We start from the raw sequence: 23,662 nt of genomic DNA, 5'->3' as shown, positions 1-23,662 counted from the left end.
CTTTTACATGAAACTAATGGTTTCACATCAATAATAGTTAATATAGGATTCTGTACAATATAAAATGAGGTAAGTATATTGGTTCATAAGGTCCAAAATATAACACAGGGGACCCTGTAAAGATCTATAGGTGGGCAGTGTGTGATCAAAACATTATTTTTCTAGTCATTTTATTTTGAACACAATGGTATATCATCACTATACGTTTAATAATACAAGGAATTTATGAAAGAAGACAAAACAAGCCATGTATTGTAGGTCTCATAAAGTTCAAAAGTGGAGTGTAATGGGGACCTCAGCCAGGCTAATTATAGGCTTTTTGACTTCCACTTCATATAAGCAAGATAAAGAGGCTGGGTGCTGACAGCGATAGATTTATAATGGTGCACTCAATAGTGTCATGGCAATTATTCAAGGTCAGTCTTTTTTGGTCTGCTCTTCTTGATGGAGACCATACTAATGCAGACAACTTCAACCCAGTCTTCTTACTTTTTTGTCTCCAAGGGGCCTTGAACACTTGATAATGATCTGCAGTAATCCAAGTGAAACAGCAAATGGATGAGAAAATGTCATTTTTCCAGTAAAGGGTTTCAAGGACTAGAGGGAAGGCAGTATTAGTACTTGTCCAAAAAGAAATTTATGGAGTAGCCTGCATGAAAACAAAACAAAGAAAGCTGTAGAAATTCTGTTTTGTGTGTGAGAACTAGTAAGTGATATTTTTTTTTTTTATTTTCACTAGATTTTTTGCATGACTCTAGAGTCTGTCCTCATCTGCCATGGTAGAATCCTTGATTCATTGTGAATTTATATGAATTTGATTAACTGGAAATCTATAAAATTAATTCACTAATTTATAAGTTATAACCCTATCAATATAACCCATTTCATCAGACATCCTTCCCACAGCAGTAAAGCAGCTTGCATCACCCCTCTTTTTTAGTCTCTTCTATTGAAGGGTACATCTGAGAGTTACCCAGGACCACCGTGGACCTGGGATAATGAAAGAAAATGATTGTGTGCAAAAAGACGCCAGAGGACCATGCAGATGCATGCCCCTAAAAAGGAGAGAGAAAGCCAATAATAGGGACTTAAAGTGGTCTTGAGCTAACATTCAGCATGTCAGTAGGCTTGCAGCAAGCAACATTGCACCCACTTTTAGGAATGGCAGGATTCCGCGCTTGCTTTCGGACGGGGTGAACTCTTTCCATCAGCCCAAAGGGAGGGCCTTTGTGGGTGTGTGTGAACTCTGAGAGGGTGGCTGCACACAAGGCCAATTAGACTCTTGGGGGTCCCAAGCAGTGTTCACTCCCCACTTTCAACTAACTACCAGGATGTTGGATGCAGTTGCAACCTCACAATGAAGGCAATGTGATATCTGGCTTGCACCAATGGAATGGAATAGAGAACAGAACGAAAATGAATGGTGGTAAAATGGCTAGGAATGGCACTCTGTATAATGGAATGAAATAGAATAGTGTGGAAACACATTATGCATTAACAATAGAATGCTATGGAGGAATAAAAAGGAAATAAATGAGACAGGAAGGATGGTAAGATCCGCTTGCAATGTAATGCGCTTAGCTCTCCCCGTAATTCATGGAATTTAGCTGCATTGTGCTTAATTCCTAAAAAAATCATTCTTTTTCTGATCAGTGGGACTGAGTGGGGAAAGATAAACAGACTGCTGCAGTTTTTATTTGTCTTTTTTCCATATGCTGTGTTTGTTTTTATTAATGCACTCATTATACACCCAGTAATCACCTGCTAATGGAACAGGATCAAATCACAAACCATAACAACTAAGAACACTGAAAATAATCAACCCTGTTAATGTAATTTAGACTGAAAGTAAGAGCATTATTGGGAGTAATTCGCTCTAAATGTTGACAGCGCAAAACACTTTGAGTGAGTTGGAAAAACGTGAACCGTTCATTGCATTTTTGCTTTATAAATGTTACATTAATTTGCATACATAAGTAAGATGCTTTGGCTTGTTTGCTGACCAAACATGAATTCTGCTTATATATTATAGATTCACTTTTTTGTTTTTGAAATACTGCCAACAAGAGTTTAGAGGACTTGTCTTTTATCTCAGCCTCTCTAAAGATCTGTGATTTGTGTGTGATCTCACGCTTTATGCGTTTGCTGAAACTAGTGGCTGCAGTAAGTAAGATATCTGAGATTTTGCTGTCAATCTTTTCCTTATAAGTTGGTAATCAACTTTAAAGTTTTGTTACAGCGTTGGTTCTTTTCCTTTAGTTAGTGGTGGAGCCTGAGCCATGCATAGCTGTCCTAGCACGAGTGCTCCACTGCCTCATCTGAGTGCCCTGTGTTCCAGTGAAATCAAAAAATGCAGTCAACAGGTTTGTGTGCCAGTTTAGAATTGAGAATACCTTTAAAGGGGTCATGAACTGAGAAATCAAAATTCCCTTTGATCTTTGACACATAAGATGTTATTGTACTATAAAAACCTCTTCTAAGTTTCAGAACTCACAACTTTCTTGTTAGTCTAAAAACAGCTTATCTTGAAGCTTTATGATGTAATAGTGTGACTAAACCTCAGAAGAAGATCAACACCTGCTTCTAAATCACTGCCTGTTTAGCCCCCGCCCAACGGATTCAACACACATAGTTTAAATAATGGAAGAGCAAACGCCAGATCTACGCAGTAATCAAACAATAAAAATGGCCCTGAAGACAGCAAGACACTACAATGCCAAGTTGCATTGCCTTCCTTCTGATCCCAACATAAGAAAAGATGATGAACTTTATTTTTAATGAAGATCCAGAACTCAGCAGTAAGAACTAGGTCCTTTGTTCACTTCATTTTACCGTGGAATCGTTTACAAACAAGGAACAATTAGATGCAGGATTTTCAGAAAGATAGTAACAACAATCTTGAGAGAAAGTAGAGGGGGTCAATTCAGGACAGAAAATAGCCTATTACTTATAAATTATGATGTTTTTGATGTAAAAAATTTTGATAACATTATAAGTGGACGCCAGAGAACAGTAAAAAGGCAGTTCATGACCCCTTTAAAATTCCAAATTTAGTTCCTGAATTCCTGAATTTGAATTGAGGTGGGAAAACAGTTTGCAGATTTTCCATTTGAAAGTAAGGAAGTAGATTTAAAATGTATTTACATTTTTGTAATTGATATTCAATGTTTGAATGCTGGGCTGACAAAGTCTGGTTTGAAAATCTTTTTAAAAAAAAAGTGTGAAGGATTGAGGATAGAATATTTCTCATTTACCTTTTGTGAACCAAGGTGAAAGAACGCTTATTTCCTAGACCTAGAATGCATCGACTGTTAAATTTCTTTGAATTGCAATTTACAGAATTTTCTCTCTGTCTGCTTCCTGTGGAGTGTGGCCAATTCAATTCAAAATAAACTCACGAACTGAAAGAAAACTTATTCTTCAGTTCTGAATTTTGTTTAACCCTGACAACCACACGCTACTATTAACATGTACTGACATCTTCATTTTAATTGGTTTATTTTAAAAAGTCATGTAAGAGTTGAACTTGCAACCTCTCACACCAGAGTCAGGATAAAGCATTTAAATGTTTGGGGTCAAATAATAATGAAAAATCTCTTCTGTTCACCAAGGATGGATTCATTTGACCAAGATGCACTCCAGATTGTAATATTGTTATATAATATTAGAATCTATATATTTTTTTTTTTTTAGTTCATGCACTACTTCATATTTTGTGGAAACCACCATTCCTTAAACAGTATTAATTTCTTAAAAAAAAAAAATTCACGTGAGGTGGGCTTAGCAGCCCAAATCTTGGGGTTAAGCCATCAACAGTCATTCGTAAATATAAGCTACATTAAGATAGAAAATAAATAATAAACTTATCCTGTACAGCTCATCCCACAGTCGGGATTTGTTATCATCCTAAGTCATATATACAAATAACAGTCAGTAGCACTCTGTTTAACAGCATTAAACACAGTGATGTTATATAAACAGGATTTTAGGTTTACTCTATTTGAGACTACAAAAAAATGTAAACTTCTGTGGTGGCAGTGTGTCTGTGGTCTAATAAGTCATTCTCAGCTTACACTTGTGTGAGGTATTTCTCATATCGGTGTAGAAAGCATTTAAGTTGGACAAATCATCAAGCACTTTGCTCTTGCCAAAGAGGAGAGCTTAAACAATGCTGTCAGGCACATTAGGAATGTCAACAGCTGTTCCTGCATGTCAGGTGGGAGGTCTGGCTTTAGTGACATAGTGGGTACAAACCATTGCATTGTGATGTGTAGTTTATTCTGTCAACAAAGAAAGGAATCTTACCATTTCACCATTGTTGAACAAACCTACTGATCAACACAACTCAGGACAGAGAGACCACATAAACAGTCAAAATGGCATGCCCTTCTGTGTCATGCAGGTCTGATCTGAGAACTTGAATTCACGAGATGATGGTCAAGCTAGATAATGAATCACTCTTTAGATATATAGTTATAGTTTTATACTTAATTTCTATCATTGTTCAATATCATTATAATAAATTAAAGAAATCATTGTATTTTGGCTCTAGCTTTGTGTTCTTTAATTTTTTAATTCACCTAAATTACCGGCTGAAGGGTACAAGTGTCCTGTTTTAAAAAAAAAATGCTTGGAACTCATATCCCAGTGAACATCGAGAGCTGTAAGTATGCTACTCGGCTGTGTTTTTTAAAGGAGGGTTGTGTGAACTTCATCGCGCCGGGGTATAAACTTTTGGGTTCCTCTCCGCAACGCTAATGTATTCATTCATTTCCCACAGCAGATTTTTATTTTTGTCTAATATGGCATCTTAGCAAATAACAAGCCATTTTTTGCTACGACTCTCAGAAGGAACCGCCGCCATTTCTTTCCTCATGCAGGCACCTTTTCTCCTTGTTCACAACTCCGTCCACATGCGTTCTTCCAAGGTTCTTTTCCCAGAGTTCAGCCCCTACTTCCAAATTTATCTTCCGCCCACTCTCTCAAGACTCACAACTAGTCTTGTTCTCACCCTCCTTTGCAGTCCTCTTTCTCTTCGCTCTAAGCTCAGTTTTTATTCATATTCAGACTGGTTTCTGAAAATCGTTGGAGACCGGAAACGTCAGTGCTGCATGCAGGCGCTCAGCAGCAAGACATTTACACCGCATTCCTCATATGATGGATCTTTGGTGCATGTAAACAAGTCACATGTAGCATCCCCAAGCACGGAACTGGTTGTTTGTGGTTTCTTCTTTCTTCTCCCCTCTGCCCTCTTGCTTTCAGATTGTGTAGCGTTTCCTTAATGAGATATTTCTTAAGACTCTTAGAAATTAAATTTATATCATTGTTTACCCTTTCCCTCTTTGCAACACACAAAAAAGATGTTTCATACATGTCCCAATCATCTTGTGCGCTGTATTCAAAAATAACTTCTATTATAAACTGTAACGTTTGATTTAATCAGTCAATGGGTTTGCAAAAAGGTGTGTATGTATTATTTGCCGTTTTGATTTTAATTTGCATTCCATTCAAACATTCACGTCATTCACTGGAATCATATTGGCAGTTTACTTCTTTTCTCCCACCATAATAATAAAGGGATAATGTTATAAGACTGGAAAACAAAAAGCAGCACTGGAGGTGGATATTTACCTACTGTACAAATGAAAAAGAACCTACCAAATGATTTCTAGTGTTTGTCACAGCGATGAAGCAGCTCTTTATTGTGCAGCTGTGTGACGACCTCCTTAATGCATAAAAGACATTATATAGCCACATACATCCACAACAGTATAAAAAATAATATCAAATATTGATGATACTTGTTTTTGATGAGAGGCCTATATCTCAGTACTGATTAAACAAATATTTAAATGCTCCTTGTTCCTTTGTGAAGCTCACAAAAAGATCACATCAAAAAGAATATTTGGAGATTGGAATTCTCTTAATCTGATACTTTTATGGTGCTTTTTGTGTCCTTTGTGTGTCCTGTTCATTGTAGCTGCATGCAAAAAATATATATATTTTTTATATTTATTTTATTCAATGAAAGAAAACGAAAAAGTAATACAGGTTTTGAACAACTTGAAAATGAGTAAATGATGACAGGAATTTATGGGTGAACTATCCTTTTAACATCGAAAGACTCCATGAATAAAAACCTTTTATTTGTTTCTTGGTTTGGTCTCTCTCTCTCTCTTAGTCTCTCAGCTCTAGAGGATTTGTTAGCACACCGTGCTCTCCTGACACACATCAAGAGCCAAATTGTGTTCTTCCTGCTGTCTCACTGCTCTAATGAGACTAACCCAACTCTAACTGCTTTAGCTGGAATAAAGGGTATTACATTTAAATGCTCACTCAGCAAGCAAGAACAAGACTCTCCTCTTCTCTCCTCTCCTCTCCACTCCACTCCTCTCCACTCCACTCCTCTCCTCTCCTCTCCTCTTCCTCTCCTCTCCTCTCCTCTCCTCTCCTCTCCTCTCTCTTCCTCTCCTCTCCTCTCCTCTCCTCTCTCCTCTCTCCTCTCTCTCTCCCTCTCCCTCTTCCCTCTCCCTCTCCCCTCTCCCTCTCCTCACATTATTTATACAAGTGACCAATATTGCAAGATTTTGTATGAAACATTTAGTTGCATACTTAAAATTACCACTTCAGCAAATGGTGTACAATTTCACTGTTTTGTAGAATTTGATGATGTATAGGAGAAAGAACATATTATATGAGAAAAATCTTCATAATTTGCTTGAGGAAGTGATTTGCTATTTATCAGGGTTGAGTCTAGTTTTCTCACAACCTGTTAAGAGCAGTCAGTCTAGACTAAGAGGCTTTAGGAACAAAAGACAGACAGGATTATAGTGCCTCGCAGTCAATTTACAGTAAAGTTTAGATGTCATTTTCGACTTAGTTTAGGATACAATACCGTTCAGAGTGAAGCCGATAGGAGTTTACTAATAAACATGAATGTACAAATTATTTTAAATTATTGATTATTATGCTTATTAGTTATTAAAATTGTCTCTGACTCAAAATGATGCCCCCCCCCCCCCCACAAAAAAAAAGAAGAAGCGGAGTGGTGTTGTGTAATCTTAGAACTGAAATGAATTTAACCTGAGATTTATTAATTGATTTGTCTTTGTTGTTGAGCAGAAAGACATACAGGATTACACTGGCGTTATGCTGTGGATTGATCTGTTTTAAGACAGAAGGCTCTTGGCCTTTTTGGGGTCTGTGCAGGGTGGGTGTTGTTTGACTGATATTAGTCAGATAAGATGATTCTTCTTGTGGGGATGCTAAAATATAAATATTATCTGTGGTGTTTTGCGTGTCTTCTTCTGTGTCTGATATGCAGGGGTCAGTGTGTGGCAGATTGAAGTAGATGGGCATGCTTTTGTGTGTTTGTGTGTGGTGCTTTGATTTTTGGAATACTGCTTTGTCCCAAGGTTTTTCGATTTCAATATTCTTAGAATAAGAAGTCCAGCTTTTGTAATTCACCCAAATGAGCTTTTAACCATGACAAAAACGAATACATTCATTTATATGAGTTATAAATAAAGGGAAAACTCCAGGGTTTGGAAACAACGTCCAGGAAGGGAGAGCCACACTCCTCTCAGGAAGGATTCAAGAAGTGTTTTTCCGGCTTGGCATTAGTGTGGAAAAACTGACTGTTCCTTCATCAAGTTAATTAATGACGCTGTTGACCAAAGGTGACACAGAAACACTGCCATAGTGAACTCTACCGTGAGTGTGTGGCACGACTGTAACTGCTTGAAATGACTTCTGCGACGTATGTCTTGATATACATATTTAGTACATAGATTCAGCTTGCATCAAATCTCTGGCATAAAAACAATGTTTGTTCGAGAAGCTTAATGCGTGTTTATGACTGATATGAATAGCAGTAATTAGTCTGATAAAAAAATAAATAAATAAATAACAGGCCTCAGTGCAGTTGTTATAAAATCTTTAAGGCCAATCCATGTTCATGGAGGCTTCATTGGATACAGTATGTGCGGTTTAATGAGAACAACAGCAAAACATCTAATCAGTTCAATGGTCCAAACCACTGTGCTGCTCATTATCCTGATTGAAATAGCACAAGAGAGTTTTCAGGTCAGTTATTTTTAAGATCTATCTATTGCTTGAGTGTGTAGCAATCATGCTATGGGTCAGATTGTAAATAAACTACTATTTGTTTTGGGGTCAGTAAGATTAAAAAAAAAAAAAAACTTTTTTGAAAGAAGTCTCTTATTCTCACCAAGAAAGCAGTTATTTGATCAATAATACACAGAAACAGATATATTGTAAAATATTATTACAGATTATAACTGTTTCTACTGTAATATTTTTTCAAATGTACAGTAAGATGAATTTTCAAGCAGCCATTTTTTTCTGTTATTTTTTTTTTTTTATTTTTCAGTGATTAATTTTGTCAACTTCAAATCTGTAGACACTGCAAACTCTTTGTTTATTCTTTACTGTTCAAGCCTTAAATAGCAATATGAATTCAAGAGAAAAGCCCAAATATAAATAATAATAATAATAATAAAATATATCGCTGTAGCCTCTGAACAGTTTGATGTAGTTTACACACATTTTAATGCAAGATGCAGGACTTCACCACTGAGTGCTGGGGAGGAGAACTGAGGGCTAACAAGCAAATGCACAGTTATTGCATAAATATAGAAATACCATGGACGGACCAAATCAGGACTATTGTACAGCATACTGTATATGTGAAGGGATTACTGTATTTTTAACCCTTTTTTGTTAGCTCCCCCCCTCTCTCTGTCCCTACATCCTCCTGTTTTCCCCAGATGAATAAAAACATGAGGATTAAGGGTAATGGACTATGTAATATTATAAAGATTACAATAAGGCACTTCTCTCCAATCCCTCAGTTTTAGCTTCACTATTAAACCTAATGCTCTTATTGTGCTAGCCATAGAATCAGTGCAATCACTATTAGCTGATGTTTAGACACTGATTGATGGAAATAGTTGCTCAGTGACAGCAAATGGAGAAAAAGTAACAATTAGACATACAGTACAGCAGATTTTCTAATGCAGTTTTAATATGTTTCACCTTCTTTGTTTCAGTCGGTTTGTCTTATTTCCTTCTAGATGGCTATTTTTGTGATATAATGAGCTATAACTGATTTCCTGCCATGCATTTTTAATTGCCTTGTTTTCGTGATGTATTTTAATGTTATTTTTTAACAGCTTAGAAAATTAAAATGTCAACATGTTTAATTTTATGTGGAACAGATACTTTGACAGTAGATTACACACTAGATGACCACATATGTTTGGTTGTTATGAAATCAGTTTTTCTGAACTGTACTGGTGCACACCATCAGTCTGTATACTTTATTGGGGAAAAAATGTAATATTTATCTAGTTATTTGTAGTAAGACACTGATAACTGCTCTGCTAATAAACTTCTCCTCTCACCTGCTACACCCAGGAAAATGGCCTTAAGTGGTGTGTAAACCGCAGTAGCAGGATCAAATGGAGAGGAAATCCCTGCGGATTCTCACTGAGAAATTGTTATCTGGCTGCCAGATCATTTGAGCAGGCACACACCCGTAATTAATTGCAATTGGGCAAAGAGCCAGTAACTGGCACATGCTAAGAGATCAGACAATCCCTCTTATTAAAATGGCTGGCATGAAAACGACAGGGTGAGGCAGGCTTTTTGTGCCTAAATTGGGCTATAGCCAAAGAGAAGACATCCAGTCTAAAGATGGGACATCCCTATGGGTGTAGATTTGGATTTTGGAGGATGGGTGTATTTTTGGATGTGGTAGTTAGTAATTATTTCTAGTAGACTTGTTTGTAATATTTTGTAGTTGATTTTTGTGCCAAAAGATGCTGGAAAGTGTTACTGGGTAGTGTTAAAGTGCCCCTATTATGCCATTTTTACAGTTCCTAATATTGTTTTGGGAGTCTTCTACAATAGGATTACATGCATGCAAGGTCAAAAAACTAGGTGGGCTGCCCCAGACTAAAGATTTTGTTCTGGTCGACTAGTAGTGATTTGTTTTAAGCGTTCGTTGACTAAATCACACATTTATTAATAAACTATTTAAATCATAATACGAGGCCTTTAATTGCCTTCATTGCACATCCTGTTTGCTTTCATTATTTTACAAAAGTGCAAAGTTTTGTTGTTATTGTGAGTTGATTTGAAAGAGGTATTACTCTTATCTGTATGACCAAAAATGAGGAGTATTTTAAGATTCCATGCTCTGCACAGACACTTGAACAGCGCACATTTTTCTAGGTTAACATTAGATTGAGCTGCCATGCAGAGTTGCTAATACTTATATACTGCGGATGATAAGCCATATTTGAGGTCGATGACTGATAGGTGAGCGTTTTGATGTCCTGCCCGATGTACTGAATTACCACATAGACTAGCCGTCAGGGGCGCCTGCAGGATTTCATCTGAGGGTACGCACAAATTATTATTTTTTTGGTTAAAACAGCACTTAAAGGATTAGCTCACTTTCAAATTAAAATTTCCCTGAAAATTTACTCACCCCCATGTCAACCAAGATGTTTATGTATTTCTTTCTTCAGTCGAAAATAAATTAAGTTTTTTTGATGAAAACATTCCAGGATTTTTTTTCCATATAATGTACTTCAATGGACTCCAAATGGTTGAAGGTCAAAATTACAGTTTCAGTGCAGCTTCAAATGACTATAAACGATACCAGACGATGAATAAGGGTCTTATCTAGCAAAATGATTGGTCATTTAAATTTTTTTTAAATGTATATGCTTTATAAACACTTTTCTCTCACTTTTGCCAACTGTCAAAACCGGAAGCCGTTCCAGTGGATGACGTAGCACGTATGGGTCGCGCGTGCGCCTCTGGGAAATGTCTTCTGCCAGTTAAATTCTTGAGTATGTAACTATTACACATGTCTTTAAGTCTTGAGGACCAAACGATCAGTGACGGCAACACCGAGCAGAATGAAGGTGTCACGTGTTTTAAACCTTTTAAAAACTGCACGAAAACAGCAAAAATCAACAAAATTCAGGTCAGGTCAGCTGAATCGCTCATGGTACGCTTAGTGCATACAGCCGTACACCTGCAGGCACCACTGCTAGCCATTACCTATCTGTCCATCACAAACTGTGTGACTTCGCCTGTGGAATTTTCTTATTTTATTTTTCTGCGACTAATAAAATTTTGGTCGACCAAGCCTCTTCTGGTCAACTAACCATTAGTTGACTATTAGGGGGCAGCCCTACAAAAAAACATTTTAGTTTTCTCAATATGTATTTAATATCACCTCATTTTCCAGCGATTCTCAGACGATTCGTTCGAAGCAGTTAAAAGATTCAGTCTCTCTAAACCCCTCCTATCCGGGAGCCTGCTCTAATTGGTCAGATGGCCTAGTCTGTTGTGATTGGTCTAAAGCGTACAGCGGTCTTGTCAGAAACACTATTTCAATAGTTCTGTATTTTGAATGCTCTATAGAAAATATAAACATCTATTATTTATCATACTTACAGTTTGTGATTCAGTGTAGCAGCTGGTCCAAATAAAAAGGATACTGATCCATCTTTCAACAGCAAGCATTTTGTGAATCCTGCATTGAACTCCCTGAGATTAGAGAAGCAGTTGTCAGTAGAATGATGTGTTTGTGGGCGGGGTCAAGTTGTTTGTGGCCGGCCAACATAGAACATAGGCACGCACTATGCAAATGTGTTACCCCAAAGTCGGATGCGAATTGCTAACAACTCATCTAGGCTGTACAGATTCTATTCTTTATTTTGGGAGACAATAAATTTATTGTGCACTTTCAGCTTTAGAACTTTGCAGATCATTTACATTCAGCTACATTACACACTGCATGAAAGGCAATATTGAAAATGGCATAATAGGGACACTTTAATACTTTTCTGTGCACTTTAATAATTTTCTGTACACTGTTTTCTGAAACAAAAAGCCACAGTGTGGGGAAATTATCAGCTGAAGACCTTGTTTGCCATATATTCTTGTCAAGTGTGTCTGAATATAAATAATTGTATACAAATAACTGAACATTTAATTGTTCCTCAATAAAGTATACAGACTGCTGGTTGGCAACTGCATTCAGAAAACTGGTTTTGTAACCAAACGCATCTGGTCAGACTAAAAAATCCATGGATAAAATGCTCTAAAACTCTTTAAAATATACCTGTAGACTGAATCCACATCTGAGAAAGCAATGTAAATATATTCATTTTCTATGCTGTTCACTGTAAACTATTAACTGTTGACTTGTAGTTGGTCATATGCATGAACTGGACAACATGACAAACACCTAAACTAAATCTAGACTAAACCATGATCAAACACAAGTTTACACTTTAGAGCATCAAGGTATGTGAATTGATGTTCACATTTAAAATCACTTTGTTAAATCACATTACAGGTAAATACACATTAAATGCATTTATTTTTTTGCACTTATTTTTTTACAGGGTCCTTACAATGTAAAGGACTGAGTAATATTAATTAATAACATGTACTTATGATAGAATTAGGTTTAGGGTTTGGCTTAGGGTTAGTTGCAGATAATTATGCAATTTACTGTTTTGACTATAGTAAGTATATTTAACGTGTAACAATGGACACTGAAATAAAGTGTTACCCATTTAATTTTAAGCTGTATAAAACAAACAAGCTGTTCCAGAACCTTAATTTATTTTTATTTTTTAAATCTTTTTTTTGTTTTTGTTTGGATGTTTTTATTCTATGCACAAAATGTATTGGACAAATGCACACTTATATAAACACTCCTGACAGTTTCACCTATGTATGCGAAGGAATGGTACATGTGTGGTAAATTAGTGTATAATAAAGTAAAATTACATTGTAAGTAAAATACGGTCTGATATGTCGTAGGTTTGTTTGAAGAGATGAAAACTTTATTGATTAAAATGATGTTTCAGCCGTTATCAAGGCCTTCATCAGACATCAAGAACAGCAGTATAAAACAATGCTTTAAACATTTTTGTATTCAGCAACAGGTGTGTCACTTTGCCAATTACGGGAGTGTGACAAATGTAAGTGGTAGTCAGAGTTTGACACATACTGGTATATGACAGGCTGCCTGCGGGCATGTAGATTCTAATGTAAACATTATTACAGTGTTTGTGGAATTCAGCCTTTAATCCTGAAAAGTGAAAGCCATAACTGCTGAACAGAGTGCAGAAACAAAGAAAACATAAGAAGGCAGAGTGAGAGCGAGGCCAAGAGAAGGCCCCCTGTGGTTCTGGGGTCACGGCACTTTAATAGGGAAATGCTGATGCTGTCATTTTTAACACACTACATGGAGGTCCTGTCTGAACTTTTGGCAGGGATTGGGGAATGTCTGTTTTTTTTTCTCAGCCAAAGGTCAGTTTCATGTGCTGTGAATCATTTTAACCTCTACTACAACAAAAACATAAAAACTAAAATTACCCTTCTGTCAGGCAAGAAAAATTAGCTTCTGTAGTGTGTTATGATGTCTTAGTTGTTTATTTTATGACTTTTAGTTGTTTTTTCTTACTGCAATTTCCTATTGTCATTGAAGGTTTGAAGTTTGAGAAAAAAATAAATAAAAGAAAAATAATGTAATAGTCTAATAAACTTCATATTAAAATTAAAGGAAGATTGCATTGCAAACCAAAAATAAGGGTCCATTTATTAGCCCGCCCACTTTCCTGTAACACCAAAGAATCACATCTCTTGGGAACTTTACAAAATCATAATTATGACCAAACCACAATCACATGTGAAGAAAATCACTTACATCATTTAGGATGGGAAACATTGGCTGAAACTGACATTGTTGTTGCTTTATTATCAAAATTTTGTTTCACTCAAGAAAGTGTTTTTTAATTTACTGTGAATGTTTGTCTTTGTGATTTTGGGGTGGATTTTTTTTTACACAAAATGGGCTATATTTTCTTTTTCTGATATATTTTGACAGTTCAGCATGTGAAAACAATCCTTAAAATGCAAGTCCTCATCGTGTGAACCAGTTGGGTGGAGAGTGTGAAAAGACGTTCATGGATTTCCCCACCTGACCTCAGAGCCTCTGTTACTTCTGTTACTCAATCAGTCAGATGGGGAAACAAGGGAGTTCTGAGGCTACTCTGCACTAGCTTACTGTATATCACATTGTTTGCAAATGTTTGTTTTTTTAACCTCTGCTACAACAAAAATGTAAAAACTAAATTACCCGTCTGTCAGGCAGAAACATTAACGTCTGTAGTCTGTTATGATGATTAGTTTTTTTATGACTTTTAGTTGTTTTTTTCCACTGCAATTTCGATCTATTTCAACAGTTCAGCATTTGAAAACAAACCTTAAATTACTAGTCCTCAACTTGTGAACCGCTGTGTGGAAAGTGTGAAAAGATGTCCATGGACTTTCCAAACACCTGACCTCAGAGCCAACGGTACAGTGACAGTGTGGGTGGTCCCACAGGAGCGGTGGTATTTTTTATTTACAATGGGACATGTGCAGGAAGGGTCTGTAATGGCACTGTAGCTCTCTGTATGCTGATACTCAGTGGCTTGGTTAGCAGTAATGCAGTGTGTATTTATGGAAAAGCCTGTGGATTCTAACCTGAAGTCATAGCCCTTAACTCAAGCAACCAAGATGAATTCTGACATGGTTTGCCCAAGATTCTCTCTAAGTGAACATTTTTAGTCATATTTGGTGTGAATATGAAAATAATATCCATCAGACCTGTCTAATTAATCTAGAGGTCAAACCACTTTTTTTCCATTTTAGTATCCTGCTTCACTGAGAATGTCCTCTAAATTATTATTCCACCATTAGAAGTGTGCAGACATAGATATATATATGTCTGTTTGTTTTGTATGGTATGTTTTATGTATGTGCTATGTTGTATTGTTGTGGTTTACTTGATTTAATATAGTATTCACTGAATATTTGAAAAGGTGCCACAATCCTGCACAGAATGGTTCAACGGCTCTGTGAGAACCTACAGTATGGTGAATGACGTCAAGTTGACCGTTCCAAGATGTCGGCTGTATCTACATGTCTGGAGCTGTCGAATGGGGCATCTCTACATATCTGTGTGTGCAGAGTTCTGTGTTAATATAAAGGATTGAATATGAACATGTTCCATATATGTCTTGACAGTTAGACAATTATCTATTTTTATCTATTATCTATTCTATTATAATTTACAGTAAAACCTAACTTTTTGTGAAGGATAAAGGTGTGCTTGACTTTGACTAGGAACTGAGCTATATCTGCTCTGAATGAAGTCTGTGTGCTGCTGGTTTAGAATGTTATCACGATAACATCAGCCTGACTCCGCTCTGACTGCAGCAGGTGGGAGCCCAGGGGTCAGGTAATGGTGACATTGGGTCATTGTATATCCAAACACACCACACACACTTATACTCTATAAAATTGCACACTCACATTAAGTCTATAGTGTGAAATGTTAGCTATGGAAAATTCCGTTACCCTCGGAAAGAGGCTGATTATGACTCCTTGTTTAAACACTCTGCCTGAATGTTTTTGCCCACTGTGGATACTGGGGTCTTTGAGAGAACAGGAGTGGACTACTTGCATCCTGTCTAGCTTTACAGTTTGTTCACTGTTTTAATTATCTTTTTTGTTGAGTGAAAATATCTAAACATCCCTAAAACTAACTTTACTCAAGAAGCAAAATTGTGTAAGATAAATCTTTAAAAATATGTTGTTTTCTGACAACATATTTTTAAATTAAGTTGAATATTGTTATTTATATTTTAAAAACACAAACCTTACTGTTTTGATTAAAATTACATTTATGCTCTTTTTGACAGTTCGCAAGGGTTTGATTGACAGGTGATCTGACCAATCATAATGCAGAATCCGCCATTTTATTCAACAAACAAACCAGACAGGAAAGTTAGTTGATCAACATCAGTAGAGTTGAACTTGAAAATGGTGTATTGACATCTTTTCGCAGTTGAGACAACATACTTTCTGATGTTCATCCATGTTTATTTCATGCTGTAACTAGTAGGAAGAGATGGGTTCACATGCTGCTTGAATCTGCATGAGGCATTAAAGAGGCACAAAACAGTATTTATTGTTTGAATTTCTTACAAAATGCCAAAATTTGAAAGCTGAGACTTTTTTTCATACCAAAAGTAACCTGCTCTGTCTTGTCTGTGGGCACATTTGTCAGTGTCCTCTTTGCTTCATGATGTAATTTTCACTGCGTGATGATATATGGCTTGTCGGACATAGTAAACAATGGGGGTAGTTTTCTTTGCGAAGGGTCAGTTGGATTTTGAAAAATAAACTTGTATTATATCTATTCTCTGAATATGTCTTAATATCTAACAGTTTTGATTCTAAAGTAAATTCTTTTAACTCAAAGATATTTTACAAATTCACAAAATGTACACATTAAATGTACACAATCCTGTTTTTTTGCTGTTTGGGCTTTGGGCTTATACTGTAATAAACTTTGAACCTTGAACCTTAAAAGGGACTTCGGATGCCCATTTTCCACAAGTTGGTATGATTCTTTAAGGTCTTCATGAATGGTCTGCACTGCAACATACTTTGGTTAAATTTCCTCAGTGGTTGTGTAAAACAGCATTCATGTCTACATCTTCTCCAGTGTCGAAACAATGGCGGACTGTTTACAGCTCACTCAGGGTGGGTCAGGGTGGGTCTGTGCTCACTCAGGGTGACCAAACGTGCCATTTTCCTAGGACCCGTCCTGGCCAGGATTTATTTATTGCCTAAAATATCCAGGTTTTGACTTTGGTTTCCTGTCTTCATACTTAATGAAGGTAATGATCGTTTGACCAAAAACATGCAGATATTGTACGTAATCGACCAATCGTTCTACAGAGAAGGGTCAAAGCGATGCAAATCCGTGTACATTTTAGTGTTCGACTTGAAGCAGCGCTGAGCATACCGATCGGTGTATGACATCAAAGTGACATCAGTGTATGACACTTTGTCATACAACAATTTGTCTGCGCAGCGCAAACAAAGCCAAAACGTGGATATTTTAGGCAATATAGAAATCCTGGCCAGGACGTGTCCAGGGAAAATGGCACGTTTGGTCACCCTAGTCTGTGCTAAAACAGCAGTGTCCATCAACAGTCGTGGGAGGGGCCTGTGACTTTTTTCCCCTTCTTATATACATTTTTTTAAGGATGTTTGGATGTTTTCAAGGTTTTAATTGAGCGTGAAAAAGACTTCAAGTTATATTCTCTGAATATGAGTCTTAATATGCATTTTTTTCCTAAAGTTAATTATTCTTGTTTTAAAAATGTTTAGATATTTTTTACTGGAAAATGAGAAAAAAAATGTAATTTAGAAAATTATTTTTGATGTGGTTGTAAAGTTATTTTATTTTTGCTATGCTAATAAGTAACATTGTGACAATATCATCATGACAGATTTATTTCCATTTCCTCTGCCGTGAAACACTTTTTTGGTCGTTTCATTCTTTGAAGCAAATTAATGAGTTTTTGGCAATGTGTAACTCTGAGTGATGTAATGTTGAAGTAATGATTGTTATGAGAAAATAAAAGATCAACAGAAGAACCAATCCATTTATGTTCAATCACAAGATGGGCGTTTTATAAATAAGAACCTTGTCTTCTGGAGATATTTATGAAAAGACAAAAGTCCTCAAGCTGAACAACTTTTGGACATAAAATGTGACCATCCTCTGTATTCTTTAGTGTAGCTGTTGCATAAATTGGTGCAGTCTCTTGTTGGCAAACTTCTACAAAGCCAACAATTGCTCAAAAGGTTCTTACTTCTGTGTTTGATGGTTTGGGTGGTCATGAATAATGCTTCTGCAGCCTGTTATTGAATTTAAACTCTCCTTACTTGCTTTCAGATAAAGTATTTTTCTTTGCACAGAGACCTCATCAGTAAATACTCCTTGTTCAGTATTTGTCATTTTGTATTTTTCAGTCTGTGAGTGAGGCCTGAGTCAGGAGTGAATCAGCACTGCTTTTGATTGACGGACAGCTTGGTGGGAAACAAGGCCTCAGGAGAGCAAGAGTCCGATAACAGGAGTGAAAGCGTCGCCACGGCAATATCATCTTTCAGTCTTCACTGCCACTCGTCTTTCACAACATGGCCTCTGGGGTAGCACCGTTCTCCTCTGTCGCTGCCTCTTTGGGGATGTAGAAAGACAGAGGACACGGACACATTCCTGCATGCTGCTACAGAGGAAAGCTGGGCAAGTGTCTTCAGACTTTAAGGTCCCTAACGGATGGACAAACTGTGTTAAGCGTCAGTACTGTTATCATTACAACTACTGTTTCCTGTTTTGGGGATTGTTTTAATGTTTCAAAGGGACTCGTATGACAATAGAAGTTATGGGAAGGTGCTGTCTCTGATTTTATATGTTCCTGTGTAACATCGAAGGCCAATGCGTGTGGCTCGAGAGCCCATCATGGCCAGACCGCTGCTGAAGATCCACCGCTATTTCCGGCGTAAACCGGTACGCTTTTTCTCTTTTATCCTCCTCTACCTCACTGCTGGCAGTCTTGTTTTCCTCCACTCCGGATTCTCCAGCGACACTTCCACCACTGGAGCTTCTGGAAGCGGCCGTGACCCACTTATATCTGAAGGTGGGGCCAGCACAGGTGGTGGGAGCTCTACCTCTGATGGTCTCGGGCTTCTAGGAAGGGTATTTAAGGAGACACGGAGAACCCCCCGGAGATTTGGACCCCCGTGGATGAAGGAAAATGGGGCACAGCATATACCAGAGTGGGCCGGAAGAGGAGTCGATCATACCAGCAGCTGGAGTCATGGAGCCAAAGAAAAAACCACCAAAGAGATGGATAATGGGAGAGGTAGGAACAGTTCCATTACCATTTCACCAAGATTTAACCTCAGGCAATCTTGACCAGTTATAGTCATAGAAAATGCTCTTATATTAACCATAATTTCAAGAATGTATAGCCAGACTATTGGCCAAACCAGTAGCATTGAATAAACTTCCATTCCAGTCCAACCTGATTAATACTACACTGCAAAAAAAAAATAAAAATAACAACAACAACAATAATGATAATAATAATAATAATAATAAATAAAAAATAATCAGATTATTTAAAAAACAAGATTTTGAAAAAGGTTTATGCTAAAAGCAGTAAAAATTTTTTATTGTTTTAAACAATCACCTCACAAAAATGGTTAGATTTGTATAAAAACAAGACATCAAATCTTGTCATTTTGTAAAATAAAATCAGTTAAAATATCTTAAATGTATCTTATGTAATTATGTTTAGATATTTACACTTGAAAATATGACCCAAATACTGATTTAATTTGTATTTTACATTTTTTTATTTAAGTATTTATTTATTTTGGGGGTGGGGGGGACATAAGATAACGTTCACCAGCCATTTTGCTGGTGAAGCTACAGTAGTTGACAAGAACAGTATGTCTGATGAAGCTGATTGACCATGCTGGTCTATGCGGTTATTAAGCATTTAAAGCACTGCTCTCAGTTTTTGTCTTTTCATCTTGGTATGCACAGAGGATTTAGCTTATTTAACAGAATGCAGAATATTTGCATGTTCTCGCACTGACATGGCACATGTGATTTATGTGTGTTTAAAAAATAAATTATCAATGTTGCACTTCTGTCAAGACACAGTTCTCCTCTAATGATTGCAACCTCAGACACTCAGTGGAGAAAGAGTCTTAATTTAGTGTCTTAAAGGAGGAACTTTGTGATTATAGAAACACTATGAGTGTTCCAATTGCCCAGTAGTGTCCTGCAAACGAAGTGACTTTACAGGGAAAACCAGTTATCCTGCTGAGGTTCCATATATGCCATATGTGTTTAATTTGAAGGGCACTGCGAGCATCATGAGGAATAAGTGCATATACATCAATATATCACTTCACAGGAAGTGGAGAGTTAAATTTACCTGATAAGTCACTGCATATATAAAACATGGATTTATAACATCCTATATGGTATATATAGAATTGTGCATTTACATGATATCATCATAATACTAAAAAATAATCTGTGTGACTCAAGTGCTGCAGGGCATCCACAATGAGCTCATTTTTGTCAAATGAAGTGCACTCGGTGCTGTGAGTACACAGTAAACACTGTGTGCCCTGTGAAGCACAATGTGGCTGTTGATTAGAATGAGGTGATTGAGCCTTTGAGATCAGAAGAGAATGATTCAGCATGTCAGTGGTCAGTTGTTGCAGACAGTCGTCATGGTATTAAGGCCGTAGTTGAAGCTCAGTGGAGTATGGCAAAGCACCTCTGTCTTTAAAGCTTTAAGCTGGAGGAATGAAGTGCCCTTTTGGTGACTGTTTAAGTAAATAATAAATGTGTGTCTGAGTTTTTTTTCTAATGATTGTAGAATAGCACATTTGTTAGTTCATAGCCTTCAGTTGATGTTTCATAGCTCCTAAATATCTTGTTGCTGAGCAGTAGGCACAAAATAATCTTAAAATCAGGAAATGTATGATAATTCATTTTTGTTTAATTAACAGAATAAGCAGTATAGAAAAAAATAAACTTGATGCTTTTAATAAAACTTCATTTGAATGATCAAAGTGAAAGCATTGATGGGTTAGTTATGGTTAAGTTTTGTGGAGCTGGAAAAATATGACTTTCTCAAATCCCCAATATTCCTGTACATAAACATAAAGTCAGTTCATTAATCTTTGAAATAAAACTTCTTCTTTGAGGTGATCCCATTTAGGGCTGTGCGATATGGGGAAAATATCTAATTGAGATTTTTTTTGACAGATATTGTGATTGTGATTTGATTTGCGATTTTAAATTTGCAGTCAAGCTTCAGCTCAATATTGTCAATAATGTGCAGCAAAGTATGTGTATCGTTATCCTGTTATCCTGTAAAAAATGATTGAGACGCAGCTCTTGCAAATTACCTTTTTTGTTTGAGACGCAGCTCTTACATAAGATTTTTTTTTTTTGCCTTATTTGATCTGACCCCGTTGAAGCTTAATCCTTCTCTGTCTCATCCCGCTTTCCGGTTTTGTTTTTGTTTTTTTTTAGTTTGCAGTGCTGATTTATACGGAGGTGTGCTCACTCTATTGATTAGTAAGGCTGCCACTCAAGGCTGGCAATCATGCATATGCTCTTGAACAAAGTAATATCACGTCCACATCACAGGCATTCGTGATTAGCAAATCACAACATCTCAGATCGCGATTCGATTTCGATTAATCGCACAGCCCTAATCCCATTGAATATACATGATGTGACTTGTATCATATTTTGTCCTCTGTAAAAGCATGTTTGAGGGTGTTTGGTGAAGGTCTTGGATGTATGAAGCAGAAATATGATATTGCAATCATTTTTTTAGGCGCAAGTTACAAGTGAACTTTGTGGGTCCTTGCAAAATTAAAGCATTTTCCTCTGTGAAAGACGGACTGATTCCACAAGTCTCACCACAGTGCCCTGAGCTAACTCACTATTGTTTACACAGAAACCCACAAAAAGGCAAAAGAAAGCCAATAAGTGGATTTTCTAAGTCTCAGGTCATCGCCTTTATCCATAGTGAAGTTTAAGAGGTTTGAACAGATGGTTCTCAAGTGTAACCCTCAGGGCCTCCAATAAAAAAAACTGCACTCTTCAATTTTAACAGTCAGATGTTGTATGACTTTAGCAGTCTACTTCTGATAAAGAGGAAGCCACTATGTAATAATTGTGCCGATTGTATCTTCATGATTGTAAAGACACAACAAATCTTCAAGGAAGTCAAGGACAGGAACATGATCTCAGACACCCAACATCCTTGTCTGTACTCTACAACAGCAGCAGACAGGCTGACAGTACAGAGGTGGAAATGCATGACTGTCACTCTCTGTTATGTTGCGAGTTTACAGAGTAGTGTTTTTAAGTACAAGTGCTACATGTGGAAGTACAATCCTTTTTCATTTCGTAATCTGATGTATTTTTGGGTGAAACAGGATGTTGAATGAGGAGAAATAAAGCGGAATTGATTTAACAGAACTAATGATATAATAATTGCAGAGAAAGCTGTATTTGTGTAATATTTCTATAATAGATTTAAATATAATTATTATATTTATAATTTTAAAATAGCATGTACCATTGAATCATGAAGATCATGGACATGTATTAAAGCATAGGGGGGTAAATTTCGAGGTCATGTTGAGAGACAATATTCCTTTTTTGTCTTCCATGTGCTGTCTCTGTCTCCACTCTGCCTCCCTCAGGACACTTTTAGAACTTTTACCATGTTCATGTCTGTCATAGTAGTAATAATATTAATGTTATTATTATATATAATGTAATGGCCAAATATCAGACACACAAAAGCAAAGAAAAAGACCTATCTTTTTTACATTAAATAGGATATAGGCCTATTTTTTATAAAATATATATTTACAAAGTTTTAGCATTCTGGTTAACAAAATAAAATTTAGAGGCAAATTTGATCTTAAAATAAAAATGTTATGATATTGAGATTTATTTAAATGTTATGTGAAACTATTATAATTCATCCCTGTTCCCCTCTTCATTATATTTCATATGTTCAGAGCAAACGGTTCATGCAGAGACCTCATCATGTGAGTACAGCAGAGCATCATTATCTCTGTAGTCATGCTGCTAGTGAGTGTTTCATCCTTGCACTTAGCTGCTTCACAGAATGCCAGTCCAGTGATGACTGAATAGAGCTTGACTTGTAGATAAAGCAGATTACTGAGCTTGCCCTCATGATATACGATTAACTCACAGCTCGGGATCCTGCTCACTGCTTTTTAGACAATTGCAATTACTGTAATGTTGTGCTGGTAAGTGTGTATGTGACAGAACCAGCTTATCTCAGCTATTAGAAAATACATTAAAACCTAATGGGGACTGATGAGATTACAGAGGAAGAATGGATGTCATGCAACAGGGCGTTTTGGATCATTTTTGTGCATGTGTGTGTCACAAATGATGAGATTGATGAAGCAGATGATGCATCAGTGCATCAGACTGTGAATGTTTTCGAGAACAAAATGCCTGGAACAATGTGACCATATCCAAACTCTTGATGTTTTATAATGTCTTATGTCACAGGCTGTTTACATATGAAATGGTGTTCTACATACAGCTACTCTACAATGCATAATGCAGTTGCAATGGAAGTCGATGGAGAGAAGCATTGTACCAGAATAAACATTAAAATACACACAAATTATAGCTAATTAATTATTACAGACTTAAATATACTAAATGTGACCCTGGACTACAAAACCAGTCTTAAATTGCTGGGGTATATTTTTAGCAATGATCAAAAATACATTGTATGGGTCAGAATTATTGATTTTTCTTTTATGCCAAAAATCATTAGGATATTAAGTAAAGATCATGTTCCTTTAAGATATTTTGTATATTTCCTACTGGAAATATATAAAAACTTAATTTTTGATTAGTATAATGCATCGCTAAGAACTTCATTTGGTCAACTTTATAGGCAATTTTCTCAGTATTTTTATTTTTTTGCACCCTCAGATTCAGGATTTTCAAATAGTTGTATCTCAGCCAAATATTGTCCTATCCCAACAAACCTTATTTTATTCAGCTTTCAGATGATATATAAAATCTAAATTTTGAAACAAAATGATACTTAAGACTGGTTTTGTGGTCCAGGGTCACAAATAAATATTCTTGTGTTAA

At 36.5% G+C, this 23,662-nt stretch overlaps 1 protein-coding gene across 1 annotated transcript in view; it reads left to right on the top strand.

The window, feature by feature from the left end:
• LOC109055548 (WSC domain-containing protein 2-like) overlaps window positions 1-23,662 on the top strand; it is a 45,831-nt gene that overhangs the window by 7,338 nt on the left and 14,831 nt on the right. The window contains exon 2 of the mRNA XM_042753902.1: window positions 17,935-18,824. Within this exon, the coding sequence (XP_042609836.1) occupies window positions 18,398-18,824 (427 nt within the window). The 5' untranslated portion in view covers window positions 17,935-18,397. The remainder of the gene's footprint in view (window positions 1-17,934; window positions 18,825-23,662) is intronic.

Source organism: Cyprinus carpio, chromosome A5 (assembly GCF_018340385.1).
Source record: "Cyprinus carpio isolate SPL01 chromosome A5, ASM1834038v1, whole genome shotgun sequence".
Classification (NCBI taxonomy): Eukaryota; Metazoa; Chordata; class Actinopteri; order Cypriniformes; family Cyprinidae; genus Cyprinus; species Cyprinus carpio.
The sequence above is the reverse complement of the archived record's forward strand: the minus strand, read 5'-3'. Positions and strand labels throughout refer to the sequence as shown.